The sequence below is a fragment of the Polypterus senegalus genome, chromosome 1 (assembly GCF_016835505.1).
Source record: "Polypterus senegalus isolate Bchr_013 chromosome 1, ASM1683550v1, whole genome shotgun sequence".
NCBI classification, from domain to species: Eukaryota; Metazoa; Chordata; class Cladistia; order Polypteriformes; family Polypteridae; genus Polypterus; species Polypterus senegalus.
The window spans coordinates 254,974,845-255,000,451 of NC_053154.1; the positions used below are offsets into that span (position 1 = coordinate 254,974,845).

Genomic DNA, 25,607 nt, shown 5'->3' on the forward strand with positions numbered 1-25,607 from the left:
ACACACACGCGTGTGTGTGTGTGTCTCTCTCTCTCTCTTTCTTTCTTTCTTTCTTTCTTTCTTTCTTTCTTTCTTTCTTTCTTTCTTTCTTTCTTTCTCTCTCTCTCTCGATGCACAGGGAATGCATAGGGAGGGACTGAACACTTGCGGAAATCATCAGTGCGCACAAACCGAAAGGGAAACTGGCTTGTTCGTATACCTAGTCGTGAACAGATGCAAAAGTTTGGCGAACTTTTTGGTTGTAAACCGATTTGTACGTGTTCCGAGACGTTCGTGAACCGAGGTTCCACTGTACTCTTGAGTTAATTAACACCTTCTCTGCATTGTGACTAGGAAACTAAAAACTACCACAATCCATTCAAACATTAAAGCAAGAATTTATTTTTAATGAATGTTAATGACAGTATAAGTTAATGTAAATACAAAAAGGAATTTTCAATTTTGATTCTCTAAATAAACAAAAATGAAGTAACAATCAAAATATGATTCTTACAAATGGAGAAATATAATCTGAAGTACCCAAACTCATTCCTCCTTTGAAGTGCACCTACCTGTATATATTAATAACACTCTGACACAATTTACTAACTCATGGGAAACTTTCAATTTCAAATTATCACGGAGAAATTTGCCCATCTTAGAAATCAAATCTGAAATATGTGAGGCATACCTTCATTTTGTCTGGCGTGTAGCAACGATGATGTGCAAAAACTGAATAACAGATTTAAAAACAGCTGCACATTCAAAAGCCATTCATTCTTTGCAGGTGAGCACATTTGCAAAACCATTATACTTTTTTTAAAAACTATTATTTTAATGAACCAGTACCTTATGTGCCTACATATCTTGGGACCGAGGGCAGTGGCTGTCGAAGCCCATATGGAGTCCTAGACTTGGGTGGGCGGAATCCATAATTGCTTGGTATCTCATCCTTGCTGACAGAAATTTTTCTTTGTAAATAATACAACTGACACAAACAAATTAAGTCTTCGATCAGGCACCTCCCACTGTGTGTTTTGAAAGAGTATCTCAGACATTTCTTCACCTCTGCCAGCTTGTTATTGACAGGTACATGGCTTATAGGGGTCACCCTTCTGTTTCCTCTATGAACTTTCTTAAGTACTTTCAGTTTTAGATATCATTACCTAAAGTGCGACCTAGACATTGCACTTTCAGTTCCTTCCTGAAAAGAGACTCTGATGCATCTGGAAGTTGTAATCTACTTTCTAAATGTCTCGGCTTTGTCCTTGAGGGAGTAATGAGAGGAAACAGTGACAGTAACAGCTGCCTGCTCAATTTGAGAAGTAAATCTACATTCCGGAGAAGTACGTGTGTATTTCTGTGAGTGAAGTGTCCTACCCATGAGTATTGTTTTGCAGTTATTTAACTTACAAAAACTGCCACATCCCTATGAACTGGCTTTGTAGTTCAGTTATTAGTTCAAAGTAATTATTGCAAGTTCTAATATTCTCTGTACTGTACTTAGTGTATTTATCACATATTAATTTCATTTTAAACAGGGATCGTCTCAATAAGAATGATATTGTTGGGACAGCCTTCTTGAGCCTCAGTAAAATAGCTTCTTCTGGTGGAGAAGTTGAAGGTCAGACGATTTTTATTTTCCACACTGCTTTACAATGACATATTTGCACTTTAGTTATTATGACATGTATCCAGCAAAATCTGTAATTACTCACCAAGCCATTCTTTGACCTTATGATTACAACCTAAAAATTGCAAAAATGTCTTTATGTATGAAACAAATAAAAAATATTTTTTTCACTGATTCACAGCACTGTTTTGGTTTAATATACAAAAACCCTAAAATAAAAATTCCATACATATAAAAGCAATCAAAAAGTAAGGTTTACACCAGTGTTATCAAACAGGCTATTATCAAACATGCTGAACTGTTAAATTTCTTTTTATTTATTTTCACATTGCAGGTTCATTTAATTGTACATTTCAGAAATCAAAATTGAAAAGTTGCTTTATTTGCTGTCTCTGGAGTTTGTTTGTAACATATTGGTGGCAACAAGAGCTTAATGCTACCATTATTTGCCTCTTTTGATGTAATATTAGCTTTTCTATCAACTATCATTGCAATATGTGACTTTCATAGAAGTGATATGTTGCCCTCTGTCATCTTTTTTTTTATAGCCACCACAGGAGAATCTGAAATGGGATTCCTGCCAGCGTTTGGTCCATGCTATATTAACCTTTATGGAAGTCCACGAGAGTTTACAGGATTATTGGATCCTTTTGAACAACTCAACCTTGGCAAGGCTGGTTAACATTTTGTGGTCTTATTCTTCATGTGCAGATTTATGTTGTTGAAACGTTATGTTAGGAGCTTGTTCAGCACAGTCTGCTTGCATTCTTAACCACAGTTTTCTTAACTAAAGTCTGCTTTTCCTCGTTTTTGACAGGAAGAAGGTGTGGCCTATCGAGGCAGAGTTCTTATTGAACTCACAACTCAGATTGACGCCAAAGCTGAACAGCAAATTGAGGATATTCCATCTTCTAATATTTTAGTGGCAGAGGTAAGCACATGTCATTTTCTTATTATTTTTTTGTGTTGCCATCATCATTTGTATTATAATAGTGAAGAAATTACCAATAACTGTAAATGTAATTTGAGCACTTAAATGAGTAAACTACATGACTCGCATTAGCACTACATAATTTCAAACATACAGTATGAATCAGAAAGTAGAGGCCTTCAGCTCACAAAAATAATTCTTAATGAAAGATAGGTGCAATGTGCAAACTAGCTAAAAGTCAACAATTATGGAATCTTGTACTGTAAGTGAAAGCTGTATCTGTATACATAATTTTTTCTTCATTGCTTGTGATTTACTGTATAGAAATACCAGCAGCGGTGTAAGTACAGTCTGTGCACTGTATTCCATGCAGCTACCATGTTGCAAGAAGGTGTCGAGCCGATACAGTTTGAAGTGAGCATGGGTAACTATGGCAACAAATTTGATAACACGTGCAAACAATTACCATCTACCACACAGTATACCAGTCCGGTGTTTGATGGTAAGTGTGTGAAAGAGAAATGATATAAAAAAACAAATAAGCGTTAAGTGTATGTATTAAGATGAATAAATTTATTAAGTTTCCTTAGAAGGTGTCTGCTAATTAAAGATCTCAATTAATAAAACACTTGATGGCTGCAGCTATGTTTCTGAACACTTCTAGACAAAATAGATACTCCACATTGTCTTAGCCTATTTAAACAAAATACATTAAAATAGCAGCTATATTTGGCCATAATGCATTTTCAGGTGTGATTAAATATTTCGATTCCTTTTAGTTACACTGATTTTACAGTCTTGGAAAAAAGTAACTTTTAAAAAACTGTTTATTACCTCACTTATTATATGTGCTATCTGATGTTTGTGAGCTGTAGTGATTCTCTGTTCATAAAATATTTTTCAGATGTCATCCAACTCAAGCAGACAATGTAATTACATTAAGAATGTAAAGTAATTTGTCAACCTGAAGCATTATTTTAAGTCAATGAAATGACTCAAATCACAAGACATGCTCTTTCTAGCATAGTACCAGTGCGATGGTGTTATATTTAGTTGGGGTCTCTACTGTCATGGTTTGAATCTCAGTTAAAATTTTTCTATAACTTTCATGGGGCTCTAATTTATACATTATTTTAAGGGTTTTTAAGATTCATGAAGCTAATGGTCGCATTTATTGTTTGTTTTAACAGATTTAGCATTCTGCAGCAAATTATTGTTTTTCCTATGGTACTCTAGTGTTGATGGTTACTATGTAGTCGTTGGTGTTATGAAATGGACTTTCCTTCAAAACAAAAATGGAAGAGGCCTCCAAACGAATTTAGGAAGCAGGACAGGATCTTACCTGGACTGTCCAGTTTAGCCAATTTTATTTTCATTCAGGGCTCAAGGAAACCTGCTCATTTCAGCTGGGGCAGGCTGAAAACAGGGAGCTGGAAAAACAGCTAATAATGTCCAGAAGATATCACAAAAGTCTCACAAGAGGAGGGTAACTGTAAACCTTAGCTTATGCACAGATGGGCAAACAAAGAATCACTATTAAAAAATCACTTTATTAACAAAAAAAATATCAAAAATATAAAATAATAACACAGAAGAGTAAAAGAGGCATAAAGGTGTTGCCTAAAAGGAAATTCAAAGAAAACAGTGTCTAAAGACACAGTCCAGTAATTAGAATACTTAGCTAGAGCAAATATAATAAATTCAGGAAATCCCACCATAAACAGAAATATTTGTAACTCCAACTTACAAACACAATAATAGTTCCCACCTGCTAGGTCTTCCTGACTCAGTAATGTAGCCAGCAGGAATTCCCAGAAGTGGTGATTGCAGGGTGGTCCAACTTCTTATGGTTCCACACACAAAGAGCATGGAACATACACACATTTAAAAAAACCGTACACAAATATACAGTATAATGACATGTGAAACCAATGAAAATAACATAAAAGCATGACAAAATTCAAAATTAACAATAAACAACTTAACATTCCATATGATTAAGACTTAGTTTAACAAAGAAGAAACATTACATATAATTGAGTCAAACTTAACAAACCTAAAATCAACCCCTGCATGAGAGGAAAAAAAAGAAGGGAAAATATTGTTTCCTCCAGTATAAATGCTTAATGTAAAATATTATTAATTAGGTCTTGCCATGTTTTTCAACGTTTTGAACAGATCCTCTAAGTAAGTCTCTACTTTAAGCCCATCTGGGAGTACACCAAACACAGCTGTTGATAGGTTAGGAGTGATTAAGACACCAAGGCTGTCTGATAGGCATTTAAAGATTTTTGACCAGAATGATGTTAATTTGCTGCACAACCAGAACATGTAGCCCAGTGAGGCTGGAGCTCGATTGCAATGCTCACAGGTTGGATCTTGCCTTGAATATCCATTCATTTTCCAACCCGCTGAATCCGAACACAGGGTCGCGGGGGGTCTGCTGGAGCCAATCCCAGCCAACACAGAGCCAAGGCAGGAACCACCGTGCCGGCCTGCCTTGAATATATTTTGGACAATTTTAACCAAGATACATGTGTTTGGTAAAAGATTTTGAGTGGAATGATTGAAAGTTTGCACATATGGAGCTAGACTGTATTCTATGCATGGCTGCCATCCATTTCTTCTCTGAAGTAATAAGTGAAAGATCCTTTACCCACTATATATCCTGGGGTTTTTGAAATGAAGGAACTTTAAACATTTTTATATATTACTGATGCTGTCTTCAAGATTGATCAGTATTTCTTCTGGAATAGAATTGGATGGTAGGTAAGGGATATTAGGCAGTTTCTTTGAACAAAGTTTCTGATTTGAAACTAGTGGAAAAATTGTGCTGATGGGAAGTTAAATTTGAAGGATAATTGTTTATAAGGTGCAAAGACATTATCTTTATACAAGTCTCTTAGTGTTTTCCAAAGGTTAAATATGGTGTCAGTTTGAGAGGGTAGAAAAATGTGATTATCATGTAGAGGTGCAATAGATAAAAGCTTCTCTGTATTAAAGTGCTTCTGCGTTGGTTCTATATTCTGAGTGATTGATGGGCAACTTGATTATTAGTATACTGACAATAATTTGTTTTTAATAGGGCACAAAGGAGGGCATTTAAAGAAGTACAGCAAGATTTTATTTCTATTGCAGACCAGGCCTGTGCATGTTCATCAATTGGTGCTGATTTCCAGGTCCTTATAGATTGTATATTTGCAGCCCACTAATAACATTGAAACTTAGGTAGTGCCTTGCCCCCTTCTGCTTTAGGTTGTTATAGAGTCACCCTATGGATGCATAGATATTTCAAATTCCAAATAAATTAGGTTATAATTGAGTCTAATTTGTTAAAGAATTAATTATTAATGTATATGGGAATATTCTGAAATAGAAAAAGAAGCTTGAGAAGGATATTCACCTTGACAGTATTGATTCTCTCTGCTGGTGTAAGATGGAGGGTATACCTTCTGTTCACATCTTGTTTAGGTTTTTCCATGCAGATGGCAAAATTCTGTTGAAAAAATCTTTATATTTACTTGTGATATTTACCCCTAGGTATTTAAACTGATCTGCTAAAATAAATAAAAAGGTGTGAAGTCTAATATTGTGTGCAAGAGAGTTCACTGCAAAAAGCACACTTTTGTTCAAGTTAATTTTAAGTCCAGATATCTTTTGAATTTCTGCTAGCGCATTAAGGACTATTGGTAAGGAGGTTTGTGGGTCTGATATATATAGTACCATGTCATCTGCACATTGTGATATTTTCTGTGCAAGACCTTCTCAGGTTATCCACATTATCTCTGACACATTTTGAAAGTAAATTGTTAGTGGCTTGATGGCAATTGCAAAGAGCAATGGTGAAACGGGGTATTCTTGTTGAGTACCAACATAAATAAAATAAATAATAAATAGAAGTAATGTTACATAATCACAATGAGGAAACCATCAGTATTACTGAAGATAACGGAATGCAAGTGAATAGAAATGAGTCTTTAATCTTGTTTTGAACAGTTCAATTGTAGACAACTCCTTTATGTAATGAGGTAAAGAGTACCACAGGCAAGGAGCAGCAGCTGCAAATGCCCTGTCCCCCTTAGTTTTACACTTGGTACGAGGGACAACAAGAGACAACTGACCAGAAGATCTAAGCACTCTAGATGGCTGGTGTAAAGCACACAATTCGGATAAACAGGCAGGAGCAAGCCCATGTAAAGATTTAAAAGCTAGCAACAAGATTTTAAAATCAATTCGAAAACTGTGTAAAGAAGCTAATATTGGAGAAACAGAATCAGACTTTCTTGCCCCAACCAGAAAGAGAGCAGCAGAATTCTGGACCAACTGTAACCTGCGTATCAGGGATTTGCTAATCCCAGAATACAGCAAGTTGCAGTAATCAAGGCGAGAAAAGATAACAGCATGAGTAGCTTTCTCAAGATCACTAGAAGATAAAAAAAGGCTTGATCTTACCTAAAAGATGAAGCTGGAAAAAGCAACTCTTGACTACAGAATTAACCTGTTTCTCAAAAGAGAGGTTACTATCAAAGATAACACCAAGATTGCGGACTTGAGGTTTGCAAAAGACAGAGAAAGAGCCCAGAAGTCCAAGACCAATTTGCACTTTAGCTGATGGACCCACTATAAGCACCTCCATTTTTTTTTTGATTCAGATCAAGAAAATTATTAGCCATCCAGGATCTTAGTTCAGAAAGACAGTTGTGCAGTTGATTTATTGCAGAGTTGCAGACAGGAATATAAACCTGAGTATCATCAGCATAGCAGTGAAAAGAAATGTTAAATTTCCTAAAAATAGCTCCAATAGGGTTAAGGTATACAGAGAACAAAATAGGACCCAAAATGGATCCCTGAGGAACACCACATTTAAGAGGAGCAGTAGACGAAAAAGAGGAATTTAAAGTCACTGAAAAGTGTCTACCAGTTAAATATGACCTGAATCAGTTAAGGACAGCCCCTTTAAGCCCAACAAGATGTTCAAGCCGCATCAGCAATATCTCATGGTCAATAGTGTCAAAGGTAGAGCGGTCAGGTCCAGGAGGACAAGGACTGCAGCGCCACCTGAGTCAGTAATAATAGAGATGTCATTGCATACTTCAAGGAGGGCCGTCTCAACACCATGATAACTCCTAAAGCCAGATTGGTAGATCTCAAGAAAATTATTGGAGTTAAGGTGATCAACCAATTGATTATAAATAATTCTTTCTAATATTTTAGCCAGAAATGGCAATTGGGAAATCGGGCAAAAATTGTCTAAAACTCCAGGATCTAATTCTGCCTTTTTTAGACAGGGACGCACCGCAGCATGTTTAAAAAATGAAGGCACAACCCCCACACTAATAGAATCATTAATAATGGCTAGTAAAGGTGGACCCAAAACATCAAAGGCTTCCACTATGAGGCATGGTGGTACAATATCAAGAGGACTGAGAGCTGGTTTAAGGGTGTCAATAATTCTTTTTAACTGTGAAAGTGAGACAAGATCAAAAGATTCCAAGACAATACCATGATTAACAATAGGAAGTTCATAGTCGGAACAATACCACAGCGAATTTTATCAATTTACTGACAAAGAATGAAAGAAACTGCTCACATGAAAGAATGACAGGATACTAAATCAGCGAAGAAATCATGTTTAGCTTTCTTAACTGCAACCTGGAAGCTGGATAGAGAAGTCCTAAAAATCTGTTTAGAATCAATCAGTCCATCTTTTTTCCAAAGCCGTTCTGCAGTTCAACAGGTGCGGCACAGTGATCGCATAGTTTCATTTAGCCTGGGAGCAAGTCTTCCCTTATTACAGCGTATCTTGAGCGGAGCAATTGAGTCTAAAACCGTTTTACAAGAAGAATTCAATTCTAAGACAGAATAATGTTGTTGATACAGACAAAGGCTTCTGTTTTATCCATGCACATATATTTGGGTCAAACAAAAATGTGTGCAATGTGGTGAATAGGCAGCTCGATTCAGTCATGCCAAATGCTTTTTCTGTGTCTAAAGACAGTAAGATCTATGGTGTGTTAGACTTAATGGGTGAGTATATTACATTAAACAAACGTCGAAGGAAGCACTTCCTTAATCCTTCTAGGTAGAATTTTAGAGAGTATCTTAACATTGTTATTCATAAGTGAAATCAGTCTGTATAATGTACATTTTAAGAACTCCTTGGTGAAAAGTTTGAGGTAAGGTTTTTGTTGTCACCAGCTTCTGTAAACGTGCTAATAATAGTGGAGCTTACTTATTTGAAAACTTTTTTATAAAATTCGACTGTTTAACAATAACACATTAAATATATGTTAATACATTACAGTTATGGATGATATCAGGGGTCATGGTAAGTGTGACATTATAGGTCAAGAGGTATTAGGGTGATATCATAGATCACAGTAGATGTGGCCTCATAGGTTAAGGGTATAAAGATCAGTCCTTTGAACTTTGTTTGACAAACTTGTAGATTCAACCTATAAACTCTATGTTATGATTGGTATTGTTTTATTGTGTTTGTAACCTATTTTTGCTTTAATTTTCATGTGGCTGTAAGTTTTGAGGTTGACAAATTAAATTATGTGGTGCTACTTCAGTAAATTTATAATTAAATGTTTAACCTACTTGAATTTAAAAAAAAAATTTTGTGTACCTAAACCCCACTTCTTCCTACCATTAGCCCTAATTAGAATATGCTTTAGTAAGAAAAGAACAGTTTAGCATAGCCTCCTTGTCTTTTTTATTGTTTTTGTGTTTCTTTTTCCCAGCTTTGCCTGTTTGTTTTCATTTTGTTTATTTAATAAATACGAGAAACATAAATGCACTTTGATTAGTTTTTTGTTCTACAGACTGGTGGCTTCCGGTTATCCTCTCTTCTCAGGGGCATTTTTGTGTATATTCAAGCTTATTTGAATTTTAAAAGTGATAGTCCCACTTTGGCCCTGTGCAGGCCAGAATGTCTGCTCTTGAATTTGTGTTTAGACTGCGTGGGGTTGAGGACTATCCAGTAGGCATTAAACGTCTTGTTTCACGCAGGTCTAGTCTTTTGATATTGGTTTTTGAGTCCCATGAGTCATTTTGCTGGCACATCTCACTGTAAACATTATTAGACTCTGCAAGGAATGATCTTTGAAACTATAATGTTTCATACTTCTGGGGTCAAAACTAGTTTGGTGTCAAGGATGTCTTGTACACTTTGGGCTTTAAGAGTCTGCTATGGGAACCGTAAATCTTAGTCATCGTTTTAAGTAAATGAGTGTCTATGGTGATGTTCGGGCTGAATGGTGTGTAACTATCTTCTAACAGGCAACATGTACTATTACTTGCCATGGTCCAACTTCAAACCTGTTGTGGTGTTAACATCTTTTTGGGAGGACATTGGGCAGAGACTGCATGCTGTTAATATTATCATTAACATTGCCGACAGGCTGGTGAGTAGAAACGTTAATCATATCTGTTTTATCATGCATAATTTATCATAAATAATAGTATGCTTATAAACGCTAGATTTTAATATGTCTTTGTGTGCCTGGCACATGCCTCTAGTGGCAATCCATCAGTCACTCACCCGTTCTATAAATTGGTCTGTCATGATGATGTGGTGGCCCTGAAATATAGTGTGCAAAAACCAAATTGATAAGCACAAATTAAAAAAAATAAATAAATAAAAATCACAAATGAATCAGAAGCATAATAAAATCAGTAAAGCAAATTAAAAACACAAAACATATGACAAAACAGAAAAATAAAATGAAATGAAAAAAGAAACTGGAAAAACATAATAACGAATGGAAACATTCCAAAACAAAAATACAAAAACTAACCAGAACTGCAAAAATCCCTCAAAAATAAAAAAATAGGAAAGGACAAAAATTGGAAAATGCAAAAGCAAATCATATAATGTTGGTACAATGCACTTAACATCCACCACTTGTAAAATTATAGTCTCTCTATTATATAAAAAAATCCTAGGACGAGACAAGACTTTTTTCAAGAGATTTCTTTAAGTCCCGTGAGATTAAACTTTGCCCATGAGATATTTTCAAGTAGCAGCCTCCTCTCAACCTAATTCAACCACGCGCATGGTACTCTCACCTCTTATTCGTGTGAGTGCCTTTGACAGACACAGTTCCTGCTCTCTCAGCTGTTATAAATTTCAACGTTTTCCTTACCTTAAGTTCCCAATTGAAGAAGACGCATTATGTCCAAATCTTATTGAAGAATTTCATGAGGAAGGGTTATCAACAGTAAAAATGAGTACCAAGAAACGATGAAGTCAAACGAATTAACGCCAAAAATGTTGATCGGTTTCATGGCAAATTGGTTAAATAAAGAAAGAAAACAAAGAATATTTACAACCGTTAACACCGTCCGGTCTTCCACTGCACAAATTACTGTAGAAAGAAGGATGTATCCAAGAAAGATAGTGTAGTAAATCTTCCACGGATAACATTAAACAACAAAGGAGATCTTGATATGCCATTCATATTAAAACATTAACAAATTCCCATTAAAACAGCTTTTGCAAAGACAATTAAATCTCAGAGCCAAACATTCGAAAAAGTCATTTTATTTAATAGAGAGAAAGAAATGAAATTCAAACACGGGCAGTTATACATTGTGTTATCACGATGAACGTCCAAACACAGAATCATAATTCAATGCGATATTGAAGAAAATTTAATTAAAAAAGCCAAACAGATCAAAATCGTATTACGCAATGAATATCTCTAACAATTTACTTTCAAATTATTACGTTTTACTATTTTTTAATAAGGTTAATTACTCACTGTAATGTAAAATAGTTCGTTCTATTATGTACTGTATATGTAACAATCCCCATGAAAATAAAATTCTGTTTAAATTGTACATCTGCATCCCCATATGCGAGCAGGAGAACCACAAAGAGGCTAGTGCGTGGTGCAGGCCTGGAGGTTGCTGAGCGAGGCGATCAGGGGGCTAAGCCCCTAGTAATATATAAGTAAAGATTTGTAATATTCTTACAGCATTTTTTTAATGTTGAAGTTTAGGGCTATTAATTGAATAATGAACTAGTTTACGTATTACATCTGTAACTATGAAGCATATTAATCATGGTTTAAAAATATTGCATTGACCAGAAAATATTTTGATGCCCAGGTAACTTGGGAAAACTCATTAATGATGACCAATTCAAATAAATTGCAACATCAGAGCTGACTATAAGATATCATTACGGTATAACCTATAAATGCCTTATTTCTCTTTACAAGGAAGACTGCAACCATGGCTGTTCATGTGCAAAAGTACACAATGGTTCTAGAAACATTTAGTTTTAGTGGGTGTAGTGGAGGATGCAAAACAAGACTCCACAACAGCACTGGGATGTAAAATTGCCTGAGGGTCACTACTCTGCAGTTTCAATTCCACATTCCAAGATGGATCCCAGATAGACTTCAACTTAAGCTCAGCTCAGGAAACTTTAGGAGGAAGTTGAAAATCGAGGCTTGCAATACGTGTCTGTCAGTCAACAGATAGGCCAATACCGGCTCTGAAGTAGCTGTACACAGAAATGCAGTCAGTAGTAGCAAATGGTCTTGCAAAAGTGGAAGCTGTTATAGACAGTGGCAGCTCTAGAAAAAATACTAGAGATAAGACTTTGCGTTCCTTTTAAAATGAGGTTGGTTTCAACTCATACATATTTTTTCACGACCGTGGTATATATTAGTTTGCCTAAATTGCCTAAAAATTGCCTTCTACAGAGAAGCATATTTTAAAAAATAAAAAATAATTAGTCTGCTCTTGCGATTTATAATGGAGATTAAGGGTACTGGAATCCCAGTGTGATGAAAAGCCTTAAAACTTCCTGAATAAACCCTGCTCCACATTGTAACGTGCAGGAACATGCAAGGTATTTTTAAAATATATAAAAAATGCTTCACTTTAGAGCACAAGGGCCAAATTAATATATACTGTGATTATGAAGAAATAACTTTGACTTGAAAAATACCAAACTTACCCTTTAAACAGTTGCTATAAGAGACTTCAATCCATAGGATCTCAATAAGTATGTCAGAGAATGCTGTTTTTGTGTATCTTATTTTTCTTGTGTTGTGTCTTGAGGAAGTGGAGTGGAATGATGAAGCCAGAGCTAAAACCCTTCAGGCTTCTGCAGGGCTGCCTCTCTCTTCCACATTTGTGTTCTGACACCAGACACCGCATGTCCATCCTCCATGATACACATGCATTAACTAGGACAGCGCAGGTCTCTTTGGTCTGCACAAACATCTAAGCCAGTGTAATGGTGCACAAGCCGATGATGTGAGACAGAGAGGTAGAAGCAACAGCACAGGCAGTACAATGTCACAGAGCAACACAGCTCCAGTTTGACTTGAACTTAGCAAAACAGAGTTTCACGTAAATGGAGTTTCCTACTCACAGAGGAGGAGAAAGGGGGAAAGAGAACTTTTATTTAAAAAGAAAATGAAATTTTTAGAAAGTAAACAAGAAGCACAGCATGTAGAAAATATGATACTGTAATAAAACAGAAAATGCAGATCAGAAAGGAAAGGTTCTTTATTTTTATTTGCTGCTCTACAAGATGTTAATCTTAACTTTACTGTCCATCGGCTGGTGTCTTTTTTAATGATTTAATAATTGTGGTTTGTTTGCTTGTGTTCCTGGGGTATCTAATTAAAAGCAAAGAAGCCCTTGTACCTGACCAGGCATAAACTGGTCATATCCACAACGTACCATACTAATTAGTCCACAACTTTGTTACAGTTGAGCCAGTTTGTCTGCACAATCCTAGTTTTGATTTGTGTGCTGTGTTTTAGGTTTTTATTTTTGCATTTGCTGTGCCTGATTGTTTTTGCATTTTTCACTTTGCCTTTGTGTTTTGTTTTGATGCAAGGAACCCTTTTAGAACTGGCTGATGTTAACAGTGGTGTCCCACAGAGGTCAGTGTTAGGGCCACTGCTGTTTTCAATATATATAAATGATTTGGATAGGAATCTGCAGTGGGCTGGCTCCCTGCCTGGGATTTGTTCCTGCCTTGCACCCTGTGCTGGCTGGAATTGGCTCCAGCAGACCCCCGTGACTCTGTGTTAGGATATAGTGGGCTGGAGAATGACTGACTGACTGACTGGATAGGAATATAAATAACAAGCTAGTTAAGTTTGCAGATGATACCAAGTTAGGTAAGTTGGCAGATAATCGGGAATCCATTGAATCATTACAGAGGGACTTGGACAGCATACAGGCTTGGAAAGATTTGTAGCAGATGAAATTTAATGTCAGTAAATGTAAAGTATTACATGTAGGAAGTAAAAATGTTAGGTTTGAATACACAATAAGAAGTCTGAAAATCAAAAGTACACCTCATGAGAAGCATTTAGGGTTCATAGTTGGCTTGTCACTGTCCAGAAACCATTAAGAAGTCTAAAAACAGGATGTTAGGTTATACAGCACGGTGTGTGGAGTACAAGTCCAAGGAGGTTCTGCTTAAGCTTTATAACACACTGGTGAGGCCTCATCTGGAGTATTGTGTGCAGTTTTGGTCTCCACACTACAAAAAAACTTAGCAGTCCTACGAAAAGTAAAGAGAAGAGTATCTAGACTCATTCCAGGGCTACAGGAGATGAGTTATGAGGAATTATTAAGAAAAACTGAGCCTTTGCAATTTAAGATTAAGAGGAGACATGATTGAAGTGTTTAAAAGTATGAAGGGAACTGGTACTGTGGATCAAGACTGTTACTTTAAAATTAATATATAAAGAACATGGCGACACATTTGGAAACTTGTTAAGTGTAAATTTTGCACAAATATTAGGGAGTTTTTTTTTCTTTACACAGAGGACTATAGACATGTGGAATACGTTATCAAGTAGCGTGGTAGATAGTAAGACTTTAGAGACTTTCAAAACTCGACTTGATGTTATTTTGGAAAAATTAAGTAGACAGGACAGGTAAGCTTTGTTGAGCTCAATGGCCTGTTCTCTTCTTGATTGTTCTGATATTAATATTCTAATGTAATATTTTACATTTTTTTCAGATTTGCATTTTTGATTGTTTTTTTTTTTCTTTTTTTTCTTTTGTTTTTGTATTGTTTGTTCATGTACATTGCACTTCAGGGTCAGTCACCTTCTGATGAAAATCATGGAATCATACCTCCTCTTTGTTGTGTTGCCAATTCATTATAAATTACTTTACAGTACATAATTAAACAGAAAACAGATTTAGAGGGGTTAGCTTTGCTATATTAACAAAATATAACAAAAATACTAATTTGTATTGAAAAATGTTGATAAAGTTGCCATGTACATCTTGTAAATGATCTGTGATATTCACATGACATATATTTCTCTTTTCTTTTATAGCAATCAAACATCTGTGTTTTGAAGACTGCAATAGTGAGCAAGGATTCAGAGACACATATAAGAGAATTATGGCTGATGTTGATTACTCAGCTTATTGAGGATATAGACAAGTGAGAAATTATTTTATTAAAGTACCTAGTACCAAGAAATGAATTTATTCCCAAATTCCTAAAGTTGTTACTGCAGAAAATTGGCTACTTTCTAAAGAGAAAAGATTTATTTCAGGTGATTAAGTGCTATTCATCTCTGAAGAACTGTTCATGTTGGCTCAGGTACTACTAATATCCACTCCACTTTATTTAAGGCTGGATTAAGACCCCCATAATCCCCAGACCCCTCTTCTTAGCAGAGAGTTCATCATACTTTTAACAGTGTAGTGCATGGACACTGAGGTTTTTGGACACAGCATGGTATTTCTCACTCTTGAATTCAGCACAAGACACAATCGCTCCATCCTTCCCAGGGGTCCCCCTTAGTCAATTTGGCATGTAGATAATTGTGTGGGCCAGTTGGGAGGGTTATTTGGAAAATGGCCCCTTACTGTCACGGGCTCCTGGCTGCACATCCACAGAATGCCCTGATGGTGGATCCGCCCCTGACTCTTTCTTTTATATGATTTGAGTGTGATAGTAATCACTGGAGAAAACATAATGTAAAATTCTTCAATCTAAAAATATTATCTAACGTAAAAATCGACTCTCAGTCAGTTCTAAGGTAGATCAAAGTTAGGTTATGATGACATAGGAAATCTACAACTACTCTACCTTGACTTTATATACTTTATATACTTGGAATTCTATGTAAAAACAGTTAAGCCCGAGTGTCTCTCAGTTTAAGCTGTATTGCTTGCATGTACCGTGTTAACCCTGAACAGCAATTGGGGTGGTATTCTGCTGTCATCTGTTGGGTGAAATAACACCATGTTGCAAAAAAAAAAACGTAATACATATTTCTTTGCGTTTTACCACTATGTAGTAACTAATCAGTATTCATGAGTAGGGAGGAGCCTTCAACCAAAACACACAATAGTGTGTAAACAAAAAAAATGTAAATCCAGTTTTAGAACAAACTGAAATCTGAACCATTAGATGAATCATGCGATTGTGGTGACAATGTAAATTGGTCATCAGATGTAGACACAGATAGGGACACTGATGCATACAGCACTGCACTACTGAAACGTCGTGATATACCTGGTGAATTAAGTAGTGTGAAGCTTCAGCAATGCAAAAAGATAAAGAGATTGTGATCAAGTGAAAAGACAAGACACTAGTCTTTTCAATATTCATGTCAGGGGAAATGTGTAAGTCACTAAAACTTGTGCTGTGGTAGCCCATAATAACTTAATGGGTTACATTCATGAGGCACTAACATTGTATTCTCCAATGGTCAAATGACAGAAAAAATAAGAAAAAAGTGCACAAAGAAACACCACTCCACTGTCCTGTTTGCGATGTCGGGCTGCGCATTGGTGACCATTTCAATACATGTCACATGAATGACATGTACTATATTTTTTTATCAGTACAGCAGTGGACACTTGACATAACTTCCCCACTGTATTTACATTGATGTTTTATGTTTTTTTTTTTTAATCAACATTTTTGAAGCATATAGTGAATTTCTGTCTAACTGATATTAGATGTTAGGTTTTACAGTCTAATAATTGTAATCAACTCTTCGGTTTTTATGATCAATTTTGTAGCCTTGTCCTGTAACATTTGTGTCTGAATCAGTCCCCCGATTGATGTTTACTGATCTCTTTTGTAAGTTGCTTTGAATAAAAGGGTCTGCTAAGCAAATACATGTAAATGTAAATCTTCATGTGTGTATCAATGACCAATGCAATATTTGAATGATTTATTTTAAAACAAGCCTTTCTACTTTTGTTTAGTGACCTGCTTCCAGATCTGAATGAAAAATTAGGCGTTACTGTCCTTGACATCCACATGAAAAAGATGCGTGTTTGTGCTCTTCAGAGCATTAAGGATTCAGCCAATCAAATGAGAGAAGAGGCCACTGATGTGAAGGCCACTATGACTGACATTGAAGACTGGCAAGACCGACTTCAGCAACTGGCTGATGAGGCAAGTGTTAAACTTAGCAAATGTACTGTAATTACTCTTAACTGTAGTCAACTGTGATTGCTGAACATGTACTGCACTTAGGACAAAATAATGATTTATGTTAGCATACTCATATTTTCTTTATAGCTTCTCTGAAGTAAAGACCAGAAATTGGCACTAATCTTTATAACCTCATTTACAATCATGCCGAAACAGCCTTAGGCTAAGTGCGGATGAACAGATGGATGGATTGTATTTATCTGAAGAAGACATGATTCAGATACTGTGTAATTAGAACTCAGATTTTTGTGGGCTGCACATCTTTCATTACATTCTAAAACTGCAAAGTGGTTGGTAGAGTCTCTGTTTTATCTATTCATTAATATATGCATTCCTTGACTCCACATATTAAAATAAGAGTCTTGAGGATTGAGAGCCATCAGAGCTCTGTTAGTGGTAATGACACAAATCAATTTATATGCTGGTCAAAGCAAAATCTTTTCAGATTTCTGGGGTTTAAGGATTTACTGTACCAGTTGTTCTACTGAAAAGCAGCTCACCTAAACTTCACGTGAATTTTAGTCCCTTACTGTGTAGATTCAATCACATTTCAAAAATTCATCTGGTCCAGAGACTGATTCCTTTTTACACAGATGACAATGACAAAGTTCTTAGAACAGAGGTAGGCAAAGTGAGGATATGCGAGAAATAATACTATAAATTGACAATAGAGTGCAAGACTCAAATCAAAACTACAGTAACTGTGTGACCCAGAGTTGGTTTAAGCAGTTGTGAGAACATTATGTAATCTTGTAAATTAGCTGACAGCACTGCTGTATGAGCATTACAACTTAAATTCAGAGTTTACTACTTTTGTAATACATCTTGAAACAAGTCCCTAATTTTAGAGCTAGCTATGAAATTGCTTAAATGGTTGCTTAATTTGCTTTGCCTACAGAGAGAATCTAGCCTGTATTGAAATGTATCAGTTCGTATGGGGCTGTAACTCTTAAATACAGTAATATGTTTAAAAGCATATACAAGGTAAGGTCATATTCCTTGTATGTTTAACAGCAAAGAATATTTTAATGGCTATTCTCATTGTGTTCTCTTCAGCCACAAAACAGCTTACCTGATGTAATCATTTGGATGTTGCGTGGAGAAAAAAGATTGGCCTATGCAAGGATCCCCGCTAATCAGATTTTGTACTCTGCCACCAGTGAAAAGGCTTCTGGGAAATACTGTGGAAAGATTCAGAACATTTTCATGAAGGTAATGATAAGTAGCCAACAAATTATTTATTTTTTTTAACCAAGGTATATAATGTGGTAAAAAAATTACTCAATTTAGAGAAGTCACAAATGAAACATTTTAAAGGAATACTTATTACTGCAGAGACAACTTTTAATATGATTTTTTAATGGAGAATGTCGATCGCAAAACTTTCGATACAATAAGCTTCAATGGAGACAAAGCTTGAAAAACATCAAACAATATATAAACCAAGCAGGTTAGCATATTCATGGCTCATCTTTGGACCTTTTCAAATATTCAACAAAATGGCCAGCAATAATAATTAATTTTCTGAATGACCCATTTCAAAATATGTATTTCTCTGTGTGTGTCTGTGTGTGTGTGTTTATATAAACACGATAACTTGAGTACACTTTCACTTAGGGTCAACCAAATTTTGCACACAAGTATTAGGTACAAAACATAGATTTCTATCAATTACTGTATTTCTACATTCTATCATGTGTGCATGATGTGATATGGCACATTTAAGCATATATGAAATTTTTAATTTAAAAGGAATACAATTTCAGAGGTGTGCTATGTAGTAAATGTAACTTTTTTTAGATGATATGCAACCTGAAAGTTGTTCTACGAAATCAATACATTGTACTAATATATACTGTATAAACTGCCCTTCTGCTTTCTTACAGTATCCAATGGATAAAAACAAAGGACTCCACCTTCCGCTTCAACTACGGGTCAACATGTGGCTTGGACTCTCTGCAGAAGAAAGCGAATTTAGAAAATTTACTGATGGAACCTTCAGTGTTTTTGCAGAAATTGTAATTTTAGAATAAATGACTAATACCATTAAGTGTGCATTTGTACCTGTCACTTATAATGACTATTTATGCTCATTACTCTGATGAGCCAAATTCCTACAGTATATGTATATATTAATGAGTTTCATGTGATAACCCGAGCCTGATGTTTCCTTGTAAATGGCCAGCATTACAAAAAGTTTCTCATACTTACGAAAAAGTCTCCTCTCTTGGGAGTTCAATATTGCTCTTAGTGCAGTCGTCTTAGGGCCGGTTTATACTTCACACTCAAAACACGTAGGCACACACATCTTGGCTGCCACGCGTTCCCAACATTCATTTGACACGTCCTCTGAGCATATCCTCAGAAATTAACGTGATGTGCACACGAGTTGCAGTACCAGCAAAAAGTCAGGTGTGATAAAGTTGGAACGTGACGTCAGAGTCTCTGTTTACTATCTACACATGACAGAAAGCCTCTATGTGGATCCTAGTAGGATTGATGTGTGCACCTCGATGTTTGATGAGTGCAAAATGCCAACATACAAATACATTCGGGGTGCTTTTATATTCAGGTGGTGCATATTCCCCATCGATGTAATGCCACAATACATTTTAAAAGTCTCACTACTGTGCCGTCTTTTTTTTTTTTTTTGCATCTTCACAACAACATCAGAATGTACGGAGGTGTATTTGAGCCACAGAGAAATAAAAGTTAGGGACACAGTGAAAAGGTCTATTTTGTGATTAAAGTGGAAATTTCAGCTTAAATATCGAAATGTCCACTTTAACCTCGTGGTTTATCTATACTTATAAAAGGCAAAGCCCTCACTCACTCACTCACTGACTCACTCACTCACTCACTCACTCATTCACTCACTCATCACTAATTCTCCACCTTCCTTTGTAGGTAGAAGGCTGAAATTTGGCAGGCTTATTCTTTACAGCTTACTTACAAAAGTTAAGCAGGTTTCATTTCGTAATTCTACACGTAACGGTCATAACGGTCAACAACGTCCGCCATGTTGAACTTTCTTATTTATGGCCCCATCTTCACGAAATTTGGTAGGCGGCTTCCCTGCACTAACCGAAACCGATGTATGTACTTATTTCGATGGTATAACGCCACTGTCGGCCGCCATATTGAACTTTCCAACGTCACTAATTTTCCAACTTCCCGTGTAGGTAGAAGGCTGAAATTTGGTACTTATTTCGGTGGTATGATGCCACTGTTGGCATATTGAACTTTTCAATGTTCTTTGTTACTTATGGGTCTATCTTCAAGAAATTTGGTTCGTGGGTTCCCAACGCTAACTGAATCCTACTTACTTACATATATACGTCCATAGCTTGCAGCTCGGTCAACGTGTGAGGCAGCGTTGGGTCCCCCATCCCAATGCCTCCCACGTTGTTGGCTGCCTTCCTATACAAGGCCGTCTGTCGCTCCAGTCTCTACATTCCCTTCCTTGCTTGGCCACGGGATTCACGTCTCCCTGCTGATAACTACAGCCTTTTTATTTAATCCACGGCTTCTCCGCTGTTTTATTGTTCATTTATTACGATTATAGTTATTGTGTAGGTATTTTAGACTTACTTTACATTGTTCAGGTACCCATTTCCTTTATCATTCCAACCGTACCCCCATTAACATGTCTATTGAGGTGATCACCATCGATCAAAGAACTGTCACTTACCGAGTGGTTTCCATGCCCAGACTTGGCACCTACCTTTTCCATTCTCTTTGTTACATATTGCACGGCCATATCAGGCTCACTCTTGATATCCGGAGGAACATTGTGTCTTATGTATTGAATGACTGGGACAGGTTCAAGGTGTGGACTGATGACGGTACAGGAGATAATTATACTACACAGGAGCACTATATGAGTGAAATGCTTAAGCCATTCACCTATGGATCTGCATGTGAGTTGATGGCTGCCGCTGAATTGTTCGGTTGTCGCTTCAAATGTACCGAAATGGCCAAATATTTTACACCTTTCGACAATCGCCAAGGCCTCTTAAACATCTTAGATTGACAGGTGATGATTTCAGTAGTGGACACTTTGATGTTTATGAATGTTTAAACTCTCAAAAGCTGGATGTGAAGTTATCGATGAAACCGGTTGTATGCTTACAACGCTTGACAGATGCCGAATGTCACTTCAACACAAGTCCTGCAAATACTGTTGTAATTGAAACAAACCATGAAACTCAAACCGATTATGACAGCAGCAATCCAAGCTGTGAGATTTGAAACAAGATTACTGTTCACATGGCCAACTGTACGTTGCATGCTCAAGAGTAAGCTCAGCGCACAGCTTGGTCATATTACAAGCAGATGTATACTCACAATGTGGTATACAAAGAGATCCTTAACAAATAATTATTGGTATATTTTCCCTCAGTTTAAAAAGGTTTAATTTTCTTCTTAATTAAAAATTTTAAGGCAGTACTTCGCCGCTGCGAAGCGTGGGTATTTTGCTAGTTTATTGATAAAGTAGACCGTTGTAAACGTCATCTTAAACCTGACCCAGTTGTTAATCACTACGTGCTTTTGGGGCTTCCTCCTGACCTGACAGCAGCAGCAAGCTGCAATCGCCACACAGAACACATCCAATGTATGATAATCCAGCTCTCTACACATTTGAATTCTTAGATTTATACTTATTATGTATATTCATCACTTTCATAATGAAATGCATTAAAATATTTGTATTACATTTACAGAAAAATAGTTAACTTCATTTAAATAATGAATACTGCTAATAATTACACATGTGGGGTGGCACAGTGGCAGAATAGTAGCGCTGCTCTCTCGTAGCGAGTCACGTCGCTGGTGTTCCCTGCTTGGAGTTTATATGTTTTCCTGTTGGGTTTCCACACTATGCTCTGGTTTCCTTCCAAAGATATGCAGGTTTGGGGATTTGGTGACGCTAAAATGATACCAGTGTATGTGAGTGCTTGTATTGACCTTGTGATGAGCTGATACTCCGTTCAGGGATTGTTTCTGCCTCAGACCCATTGCTAGCTGGAATAGGCACATCACTGGATTGATGGGTTTAATCATTAAACATCCTTTAAAGAGATATTGTGGCAAGGTGTCCTTGGAATTTAATGGGTGTTTCAGGCAATTCACAACACAGCAAAGCCGAACGTTATCTCACTGTGATGATATCTCGCACTGCCACCTGGGGGAATTTTAAATTCCACTTTTATGTAGAGTATGCTCGCAAGCATAAACAGTACAATATTTGTGTATCAGTAGCGTCCGCTGTAGCACACGTCGCGTCACATGAAGTATAAACCTGGCCTTATAGTGTATACCTGGCTCACATAGAGCACTCTTACAAAGAAATGCATTTTAAAGAAAAATACTTTTATAATCAAGATACTTTTTTAGTTTGTGGAAAATCTCAGGACAGAGTGAAAGTTTTCTTTCCATCAGTCAGAGTATATTAATTCTGCATGTCAACGATTTTGTCTAAATGACATTGGGATTTTTGATGGTTTTAAATTTATCCCAGGATTTCATCTTTTTATACTCTAGTTAAATGCTAGGTTTCATAGATGACATATGCATGCCAATGTTCCCTCATACTAGTGAAGTTTAGAATACCCAGTTAGTCTAAGATTACATGTTTATGATGTAGTAGATAAACAAAGTCATACAGTATACTTGGATGTGACGTTAACCTCTCTATCATAGTACTTTCTGCCCTTATTTTCTCTTTCACATTCTATTAAATCATCATTTTACTATTAGAAAGCAATCATAAGCAGTCATACCATATTTCCCTTTGTAGACATACTCATTTAGTTGAGTCCAGAGATGTCACTTTGGAAGAAGTAACTTAAGTTGTAGTGTCAATGAAATCTGGAAAATGTTAGAGCACCTGTATTGTTTCTTTTTGTGGTGTCTAACTGAAGGAACCGAGCTTGCATTTATCTTGATGGTGCAAATATTGCTGATTTTTCCATGGCAGTATGAGAACCAGGCTCTGGTCTTTGGAAAGTGGGGCACAACAGGACTTCTGGGACGACACAAATATTCAGACCTCACAGGAAAGATCAAGCTGAAGAGAGAAAGCTTCTTGCCACCCAAGGGCTGGGAATGGGAGGGTGACTGGTTTGTAGAGTCTCAAAGAAAGTAAGAAATCCTATCAATTTTTTAATAAAAAAAAGCCCATTGATATTTTTCATGTAATCATTAATGCCCTTTTTCACCCTCAAATTGGTATGTACTTAGTTTGTAAGTACTGAGCTTTGAGAGGTGAGAAAAGAGCTATAAATGTAAAGAATTACTATTCTTATTTTACACAATGGCGCTCTGGTTTCCTCCCACAGTCCAAAGACATGCAGGTTAGGTGGATTGGTGATTCTAAATTGGCCCTAGTGTGTGCTTGGTGCGTGGGTGTATTTATGTGTGTCCTGCGGTGGGTTGGCACCCTGCCAAGGATTGGTTCCTGCCTTGTGCCCTGTGTTGGCTGGGATTGGCTCCAGCAGACCCCCGTGACCCTGTGTTCAGATTCAGCGGGTTGGAAAATGGATGGATGAATGGATTTTACACAATCACAAAATAACAATTTGTCTTTCCAGCACAATGACTGTCTGACCTCCATAAATATTTTAAATCTGTACATCAATGAAGAACAATACTGTATCTGTTTGATCTTTATTGACAGCTTTTTTTTCTGGCTGTAGACTTGAAATTTGGCAAACACATATTTTCCAACATACGTTAGGATGCTAAAATATAAATTTCAGCCATTCTTCTCTGGCAGCTTGTGTTTGACTGGAAAGATTGAAACTGACTCAAATCTTAAAACAAATTGGAAACACCAGTCGTGTTTAGTCCAAACTTTTTTCCCATTTTAATTTAACAGTGAAATTTGGAAACAATACCTAGGTAAATCAGGCAAAGTGAGTTTCAGTTTATAAAACAGCAATTGGCGTGGAAGGCTACCATGTGATTTACTGACATTGAAACAGTACAATGCAGGTTGTGATGGTGATGTGATGACTAAGATGCCTGCCAAACAAAAACTCTGAGTTTGACATCCATCTAGTACTTTGAATGCTGGTTGAGTTCTGGGCCTGATGCTACTTCTCTGCTCATAAGCTATATTAGCTGTATTAGGTATGCACTACATTTGATATCTCACTTCCTGGTCACTACTGTATAACATTTTCAGAATGTGTCACTTAAACATGTTCCCCTGTCAGCTTAAGCCATGTCACTTTATTTTATTTTACTTTATTATTAATGTAACTTTTGTATCTGTCTCTTTAATATTAGGTGCCACCTATCACGTTGGTAGTATGGCATTATTTGCACAATTCCCATTGCACTGGCAAGTTTATGGTATATTGTATGCACCAGCTTGTGCTTGCATTATTTGTATAGTATTTGTTATTTGTATAATGTGTATTTAAATGTTTTTATTTAATTTGGTATAATTCTTGGCTAGTGGTACTTAAATTTCCCTATCTATCTATCTATCTATCTATCTATCTATCTATCTATCTATCTATCTATCTATCTATCTATCTATCTATCTATCTATCTATCTATCTATCTATCTATCATCTACAGTATTTTTGATGTAATAAATGATACACCGTATAGTATTTGCATAGATAATTTGAAAAGTAGTTGCATCAGTGAATGAAAATAGAGATGTTTTGATTAATATTCTTAGTGAACTTCATGGTCTTAGTAGAAAAACTTACCTTGTGTCTTGATTAAAACCACTAACATTTTGAATTTTCAAACTAACTTTTGCTTTTCAGTTTGCAGACAGCAATAGATCCATCTAGTTTAGAATATATTGATGAAGTCTATGAAAACGAAACAAGATTACCAGGTGAAGAATGGCAGACTGCTGATGAGCAATACACAGATGTGGTGAGATCTGTTTTTAATATTAAATTGTGTTTTCATTCAATTAGGTTTACTATTTTAAAACAGTACTAATTGGTTTTCATTGTGTGTCGGAAAAAATGTTGCTTTTTAAAGTATACAAGATCATCTTAAATGATGAATGCTACAAATGCCAGTGTGAAAGGCCTCCTAAAAAGTTAAATGTGACATTTTCTCAACTTTTGTACTTTTCCTTTTTCAAGGCAGAGTTTTGTAAAGCAAATATAATTGTGCAAAATAACTGCAGTGTACCTTGATATCAGTTTATTAAACATTCAAGCATTTTTCTGCCTTTATTTATTTATTTATTTATTTGTGATGTGTATGACTAAGTAAAAATATCGCAGTGCTTTAATTTTAAAATGTACTGAAAGGAAGGGGAAGATCCTGTGTAGACCCACACATTCCCCTTGTGCCTCATTAAGTATAATCACTTGATATTTAATCTCCTCTCAATGTTATTTTACTTGCAGGGGAAAATATTTTCTACCATTTGTATGACATGTTCAATTAACTAAATTGCTTTGGTATTGAATACATATGATGTTAAATCATCAGGCTTTATCTGTAATAATTCTGTTTAGTATTTTAACACTCACAGATCCCTTTAGCCATACTGTTGCTTTAGTAATATTTAAACCATTTTCTGTTTCTTATAGTATATAAAATATAATGTGATGGCTAGA

General features: G+C 36.1%; 1 protein-coding gene across 1 annotated transcript in view; it reads left to right on the forward strand.

The window, feature by feature from the left end:
* The window catches only part of LOC120543373 (myoferlin-like), a 136,759-nt gene that overhangs the window by 60,047 nt on the left and 51,105 nt on the right, over positions 1–25,607 (forward strand). Inside the window, exons 12-22 of the mRNA XM_039776458.1 lie at positions 1,521–1,603; positions 2,170–2,289; positions 2,434–2,543; positions 2,868–3,045; positions 9,828–9,952; positions 14,879–14,988; positions 16,773–16,965; positions 18,061–18,216; positions 18,891–19,022; positions 22,985–23,148; positions 24,792–24,906. Of these exons, the coding sequence (XP_039632392.1) occupies positions 1,521–1,603; positions 2,170–2,289; positions 2,434–2,543; positions 2,868–3,045; positions 9,828–9,952; positions 14,879–14,988; positions 16,773–16,965; positions 18,061–18,216; positions 18,891–19,022; positions 22,985–23,148; positions 24,792–24,906 (1,486 nt within the window). The remainder of the gene's footprint in view (positions 1–1,520; positions 1,604–2,169; positions 2,290–2,433; positions 2,544–2,867; positions 3,046–9,827; positions 9,953–14,878; positions 14,989–16,772; positions 16,966–18,060; positions 18,217–18,890; positions 19,023–22,984; positions 23,149–24,791; positions 24,907–25,607) is intronic.